This window comes from Vollenhovia emeryi, unplaced genomic scaffold, assembly GCF_000949405.1.
Source record: "Vollenhovia emeryi isolate VEMERY1.0 unplaced genomic scaffold, V.emery_V1.0 DF939547.1, whole genome shotgun sequence".
Classification (NCBI taxonomy): Eukaryota; Metazoa; Arthropoda; class Insecta; order Hymenoptera; family Formicidae; genus Vollenhovia; species Vollenhovia emeryi.
Genome location: NW_011966819.1, coordinates 27,659 through 35,562, shown reverse-complemented (window position 1 = coordinate 35,562; position 7,904 = coordinate 27,659). Strand labels below are relative to the sequence as shown.

General features: G+C 43.0%; 1 protein-coding gene across 1 annotated transcript; it reads left to right on the top strand.

The window, feature by feature from the left end:
• Positions 1 to 4,711: 4,711 nt before the first annotated feature.
• On the top strand, positions 4,712 to 6,974 carry LOC105557254. Its single transcript, XM_012004438.1, has 2 exons — positions 4,712 to 5,304; positions 5,342 to 6,974. Exon 2 carries the CDS (start codon positions 6,000 to 6,002, stop codon positions 6,645 to 6,647), a length of 648 nt encoding a protein of 215 aa, XP_011859828.1. The 5' UTR covers positions 4,712 to 5,304; positions 5,342 to 5,999; the 3' UTR covers positions 6,648 to 6,974.
• The last annotated feature ends 930 nt before the right edge of the window (positions 6,975 to 7,904 follow it).

The following is a 7,904-nucleotide window of genomic DNA, read 5'->3' as shown; positions in this document are numbered from 1 at the left end:
CTTACCTTCTCCGTCCCGTTTTTCTCACCTCTACTCTATCCCTCTCGCTCCCGCCACTCTCCTCCACTTACTCTGCTTCACTCCACCCCTTCTTACGTCCACCCGTACTTCTCTTCCCTCTTTCACTACTCTACCTTTCCTAAATCCTCTCTTTTTCTCGCACTCACACACCACAATACCTTTCACTCACGCTGCCGGAAACGGAAGTCCCCTTATTACTTCTAGTTTTTATTACATTAAAAATGTATAAAACGTTTTTCATTATTCATTACATATTATATTAATTTCGTTTTGTTTTGTAAATTAATTAAAAAAATTTTTTAATTAATATAAAAAATGTTTATTTATAATTATATTTTATAATTGCATTTTTATTTTGTAAAGAATACTGGCGAGGTTTTTGGCAGTTTTTCCTTGCCCTTGCAACAAATGTTGGTATTCTGTGATTTTCTGTCAAATAAAGTCTTTTTTATTTATACTAACAAATGTGTTTTGCTTGATATCCCTCTGTATCACTTTTTTAATTTAATAAAATTTTTAATCGTATAACTACGTTTGACTATATTTATATATGTATATATATATATAAACTTTTTAAAGTATTGAATACATTTTTATATATTAATGTGTATAATGTAGTAATTTATATAGTTATATGCAGACAAAAAGATGTGTCGTTGTCAAAACGGTCTACCGCCGGTAAAAAATTACCATTTAGAATTTTCTTTAAGAAAATTTCTTACGGGCGACTAGCGATACACCTATTTGTTCGTAGTAGGTACTTCAGTGAGCCTCAAATCGACGCGCATGCGCTAAAAAGCGCGACCATTCTGGCATCACTGTTTGAAGTCACTAAATACTATGGGAGTGACGTAGCGTGGGGTCATCATCTCTGCTAACATACGCTGCAGGCTCAAAATGCTACAAAACGGCGAAAAAAAATCGTAGATCAATTTTCGACATCTCATTTTAAAGAGTAGGCTTTAATCTTCAAATTCATGCTTATGTGAGCCGGGAAATAAATTTTTGCAACTCTGTAGAGTCGTTTGAGTTCAAAATTTTCGAGGTTTAAATTCTTCTTTAAATTTCCACCTTTTTTTTGTTAAAGCAGGAGAATCCTTTATGGATACCCGGGACCCCCCTGGGAGGGGGTTTTGTTAACTTAACCCGGGTTATGTGGGACTGCCCCTCTATCAGCGAGGTGCGCGCCAAAATGTAGTTTGGCGCGCGGGCTTACCCACTAAACTCTTGCGGTGGCCTGCGCGGTGCTTTGACTTTTGGGGGAATGGCCGGGCATTGACGGAGTCATTCCTTCCAGTCCGCCCCCCGCACCGGCCCGTCGTTGGTCTGGCGGGCCTTCGCGCGCCCTCCCCCCGTGGGGGGGAGGGTGGGCTCCCGGTAGGGGAGCCCACTACTCTATTGGACGGGAGAGGCGGCCACCTCTCCTGTCCGCCTCCGAAGGAGGCCGGGCCGGACGGGAACCCCAGCCCGTCCGACCCAGGCCAGCTCCCCCGATGTTAGTGGGGGAGGGCCTGCTCGTCGCCACCATCCGAGCGGCGATGTGCCTGCTGTGAGGGGAGGGATGTCGCCCGCGGTCTTGCGGGCGACCCCTCCCCCGCCCGTCAGGGCGGTGCAGGCGGCGACGAGGTGAGAGGAGGAGCAGGGGCAGCGGCGCGGGCGAGCATCCTTGCCCGGCTCCGCGTCATAGGGGGGGGGAAGCTGGGGGAGATGTTACACCCCCGCCTCTACTTCTTCCTCCCCCGCCTCCCCGCCGCCATCCCCCCGCGGCGGGCCGGGCCCGGGGTTGACGTCCCCGAGCCCGACGCCGCCGCTGTCTTTAAATTTCCACCTCGCTTCCTAGTGTAAAACCATCGTCGAGGAAAATCAACTTTGGAAGCGAAAGTAGAGGCTTTGCCCTTTAAAATGTGTATAGAAAAATTGTTGTAAAATTTTATTTCACGAAGTTATAACAGATAAAAGATCGACAATTTTTTGGCAATTGTTCCGGATTCATTTCTGAATCTCGGTCAGTTCGTTGCCGGCGTGATGGCAGCATCAACCGGGTCGGATCGTGCAGCGCCGCAGGAGCGCTGCGCGCGCATGCCCGATCGTGACTCGAGGCGACGGCGCTTCGTCACGGCCGTTACCGGCACCTTTTGGCTCATGGCAACCGTACCGAGTACACGCGTCGTGAAGTGCAGAAGATCTTTGTAGTGCTCTGGTGGACTTTCTCATCCGAGAACTGACTCGGTGTGAACATTCAGTGAACACTTCGCAGTGCTACACATTTCGGACATACGATACAGCATCTTCGGCAGCGCAAGCTCACCACGCTTCGCACGCCGGCGTAGCGTGGACACGGCTCACGGGCATCCGCATTCACGAGGCCGGCTTGAGATAAATACTATCGACCCGTGCAAGTGATTAAGAGACTTCTCATCTCCGTTCTGTAATTGACTACTCGAACTGTAAGCTTTTATACTTATTAAACTGACACGGTATTTTACTCAAACGCCAAGAGTGTTCGATCACGTGATTACTACCCTCGCACGCGTGCATCCGTTCCCCGAGTCTCTCGCCGCAAAGCCCTCTCACCCTGCTTCCATCCGCAGCGGTCCAGCGAGCTCTCCCAAAAGAGAAACGCTAACAGCAATACTTTAGTGATCTTTAATTTTGCTGTTGAGTGTATTATATAATCCAGTCTAATTGGAGTCCTTTTTTATCTCGCTCAGAACTATTATATAATATTCTCAATAAAATTTTCGTTTATTATGATATTACTTGTTTCTTTGTTCTCCATTTTCTTGTTTGTTGATTGCTGAAGTGAGTTTCTTGTTATTTTTCTTTTGTTTCATCCCAATTTTTCCTACATTATCCTGTCTCTTCAAATATATTTTTTCATATCTTGACGATCGTTGATTCTTCAATAAAGCCTTTCACTACATGTTTAGCCTGTAATGATCAAAAAAGTTCGAAAAATGATAAGTTTTTTCTATCGAAGACATATCAAATTCGTTGATGATTAACAATTTGCGGAAAAATAATCCGAAGAATCGGAAATTAGAAGAATCGAACCACATTCCATCACAGAGTAAAATATACAGAAACTGTTACCAAGTTAGTAATCAATAAAAAATCATCTGAAGATCCCAGGCGGATGATGATCCAGATACACCTGATATCTCGATTTATCGTGAAGGTATTAATTCTTATTCACGATGTACGTGTAGCTGCGAAAACCCCCCGAAGTTGATCTCAGTTTCTCGAATTATCCGTTGCAAGCTGCTCATGGATTATAAATTCTTAACCAAAAATGATGCTCACATGTGTAACAATCATGTCGATAATTATACATTTTGGTCACTTGTAAAGTAAATTAGAAAAGTAAGACTGAAGAATAAAAAACAATCAGTGATCTGATGTTTATTTACTATCAAGACTTGAAAGGAAAAAATGAAAAGATATTTGATGTGGATAATATCGATGCTATTGATGACACGACATCCAAAAATTGGTTTGCTTTCGATAAAGAACAATTTCAAACTGTGTAACGATACGCCCGGAATTACGTATCGTTCCTGGTAAAGATCCGGATGCCGCCGACCGTCAGGCGAAGGGTGGGCGCGAGGCGCCCACCGATAAACGCACGCAGCGAGCGCCCGCTCGGCGAAACGATCGCCGGCGGGAACGACCGAAGCAAAGCGAACCGAACACACGAGGACCGCTGTCACGCGGATCCACGCCGCGCACGCGCACATACACGCTACCCCGGCATCTACCCCCGATTTTTACTTAATTGTAATAACAATTGGGGGTTGACGGGTACAAAAGATGGGCCCAGAGCCAAAAAGGCAGATTCCGCCGCCCGCCTAGTTCCGATCCGAAACAAAGCCAGCTCTAAAGGCTCGCGTGTTTATTTCGGCGTCGTGAATACGGGCCGTTTAAATGGCCTACGTGTCGCGGCGCAAGTACGGGCCGTATGAATGGCCGGTCGGCACGTCGGTATCGCGGCGTAAACACGGATCGTATCGGGCTCGGTTCGGCGTGGGTAATCGGCGGCTTTTCCCGATGTGAGATCCCGTGGATGGTTTTTACGGTTGGCGGTGCGGTCGTGCCGGATGCCGGTATGACCCGACGGGGGCGAGTCACTCCTCACCTCCTTCTCAGTCCGGGCACACCGGGGTGTCCTGGATCCGATGCACCGGTGGACAGCAGTAAAGCCCGCTGGGAGTGAGTAACACCTCACCTCGCTTCACCGGGATCGGGTTAAGGATTGCGAAAGGCTGCGGTCTTCTAGAGCGGAGCCGAGAACACTCGGCAGAGGCGAGTCACTCCTTACCTCGGATCAGCGCTATCGAGAGCAGGCTTTTGCGGATAGGATTCTTAAGCCTCACCTACAATAGTCGCACAGGTTGTGTCGCATGTCGTACGAGAATGTCGTAAGTTATTTTTTCCGGTCGTAAGGCTGTCGCAGTCGCAGAAGCCCCTGTCGCACGGAGTTGAACCAACTTCAACTTTCTGCGACTGCGACAAGCGTGTCGCATGAGATCAGCCAATCATAGTACGTTGGCGCTAAAAGTGATCCCTGAGCTGCTTTCGCGAGAAGATCAAAATGATCCGGATTAAAATGACCCTGTGCTATTGGTCAAATCTGAAATTTCGTAGCATCACATTGAAATTTTATTCAATGAAATTCCATATTTGACCAATCATAGCACAGGGTCATTTTAATCCGGATCATTTTGATCTTCTCGCGAAAGCAGCCCTGATAGCACATAAGTCTCAGTTATGTTGCAGTTATGTTGCAAAGACGGTTCAATGTCTTTGCAACATAACTGAGACATAACTGACAATGAGACTTGTCGTGCTATCAGGGATTTGCCTTGTGTTGCTAGCAGCTAGCTGATCCGGTAGTGAATTTTCTTATTAATGTCTTGGATTGAGGACGACTCCTTTTTAACAATCGAGGACGAACGAGTTTATAAAGATTTCTGAATTGATATGGCCACATTCTGGTCCAGTCAAAAAATTGTTCGTGATCTGTTTCCATCAGCTCACGAAAATAGGTTAAATGGAACCCTTTGGAACACCGTTTTTCTTCACTATTTACTGGTCGTACCCACCATCTTCTGTTGTTTGATTCAATAAGCAAACGGCAATATAAAGACAGTAAATTTAAAAATTGGGAGCAAAGTTGTAGAAAGATTAATAATCGCCGGGCATCCATTGTGGCTGCGATCGATTTGACGCTATCGCGAATCTTTGCGACTATTGTAGACACTCGTTCAGCGACACTCTTACGACATGCGACAAACTTTCCTGCGACATTATTACTCACGACATGCGACACAACCTGTGCGACTATTGTAGACGAGGCTTAAACCGCTCACGGCCGCGCCCGTACCGCGCACGCGTCGCGCTGCGCGATCGTCGCTGTCGCATACGCGATCACTTGTATATACCGCCTTGTAAATACCATCAACGTATAACTTGTAATAAATCCATTGTTTTGTACAAATTGTCGTCCAAAGTAAATCGTGCCCTGACTTCCACGCGAACTCTGGTCCGGCGAGCTCGTCCGGTTTGCTAAACACCATAACGGGGAGTCGTTTCAACTGTATGCAGTTTTTCCGTAACATGTCAGCCTAAGCACGTTGCCGTTTTACTTTGTAAAATGCGAACTTCTCTTTCTGATGAACAACTTTCATTTTTATTCAGTGTTTGTCGGAGGACTATTACAAATCATATGAATTCAGCAAGAGAAGATTTGCAAAAGAACCTCGTTCCACAATTCATCAATCGGAATGATCGTTCAGTATTCCTTGCTCATACGACACCAATGTCAAAAGTACTATTCGACATTCCCGACAATAAAGCCTGCATAGTATTCGATGCCACCTATGGCCTGGCCCAAAATTCTGCGAATTATGCAGGACAAAAACATCTGTGAAGTGAGCAGAAAAATGCCGCTGGTCAAACCTAAGTAGGTTGCTCCTCAGATGGTTTCGTTCTATATGTTTTTGGACAACTTTGATACAACGCATAATGATGCGACAATATTGCAGGATTGTTTCCAGAGATACACGAACGAAATGAGTACTATTCATGAGGGTGATACGATATTAGTTGATAGAGGTTTTTGTGATGTGCTGAATATCCTAACTGAAGAGAAGAATTTGAAAGCTCGAGAACTCGGCCCACTTAATACAGCAGAAGCACATGCTTCAAGATGTGTAATCAAATGTCGGTGGGTGATAGAGCAAGTCTTCGGTCGCCTCAAGAAGAAATTCAAGATTTTTTCTTTGCCAGCACATAATACAACTCTCAAACACGATCTCGATTCTTTCTATATCGCGTTTGTTCTTTTAAATTTATTCCACAAACCAATTCTGAGTGATGTCTTGCATGAAGACATAGCACAGACTCTGAAATCTCGACTTAACGTCTCTAATCGTTCGCAAATCATCGTCCAAGAATTTAATCTTCCTCAACTGACAAGGGGAACACCAGGTAGTGGCCGCACCGATTTTCTCCAACTTCATATATGTTGTAGTATCAATCCCCAACTACTTTATGTGGCACATGATATAGCTACATACTCACGTATTCGCGAGAAATTTGCATTACAAATTTTTCGTTCGCGTTGATTCGAGTATGCGAGCGAGGCTAGCAGATAGCAAGCGTAGCCTAGCGGATAAGGCGACGGACGAGAATTCTGTATGTTGCAGGTTCGAATCCTACCTTTTCCCAACTTTTTTTAAAATAAATTTTTACAAAATCTGGATTAAAGTAAATGATTAGACAATGTAGAGTTGTTGAATAAAAAAATTAGTGTTTTTATTATTAAATTTCATATTGTATATTAACATGAATACGTAGTTTCGTCTGCAACTATACGAATATCAAAATTCGATTGATATCGATAATTAATAAAAAAAACTCCATAATCACATTTACAATATTTTTACTTTATTTTTATATGTATTTATTCAGAATCTTTACATATTTGTGGATGATAATCATCAAAGAAACATTTGAAGCATAATGTCGATTTACATCGAACACATTGAATAAAACATATATCTTTTAAGGGGTTACACCACTTTAGAAATTTCAAAAAATCGAAAAAATTTTTATTCGTTTAAATTATAGTTCATAGTCTTAAAAATAAAGTTTTTTTTGTCGGAATGTAAAATTTGAATTATTTACGACTGTACAGCCGATTAAAGGAAAGCGCGCCGGTGCGCCACAGGCAGACTTCGAACGGTTCGGAGCGGTTTTCTCGAAACCATGTTTTTCAAATTGCACAGTGGGCCAGCAGACCTAAGAAAGTGGCCAAAATACTGAAAGTACTCTAATTGTGGTGAAAATGGATATTCAAAGGATTTTGAGATAGCTGAGTTCGAATTCTCAGATTTTAGAAATTCAAAATGGCGGATCCAAAATGGCGGATGGAAATATACACTTACTGCAAACCCTGATGGAAAAATTTTGCTGAAAATGTAATGAAATTGATGAAAAGTGAAATGAAAGTTATTGGAAACTTGTTGAAACCATTTCAAAATAAATCATAAGTTTCGTTATGAAATTCAATGAAATACTGTGAAATTAGATGAAAGTTAATTAATATTACTAAAAATTAGTGAAAAAAATTTTGAAATGTTGTATATTATAAAATTTGCAGAATTTCACTGAAAATAAATTTTTTAATGAAAAATTGCTGAAATGATAATGAAATTGGGTCAATTGCAAGGGATTTTCAACCAAATTTCAGCAAATTTCATTACGTTTTCAGCAAATTTTTTCCATTAGGGAAAATTATAGTTTTCAGGATCCATCACGTGGATATTGCAATACGATTTAAGATCTCTTATTTTTTTATTATGGGTTCCCCTCGCCTCTCG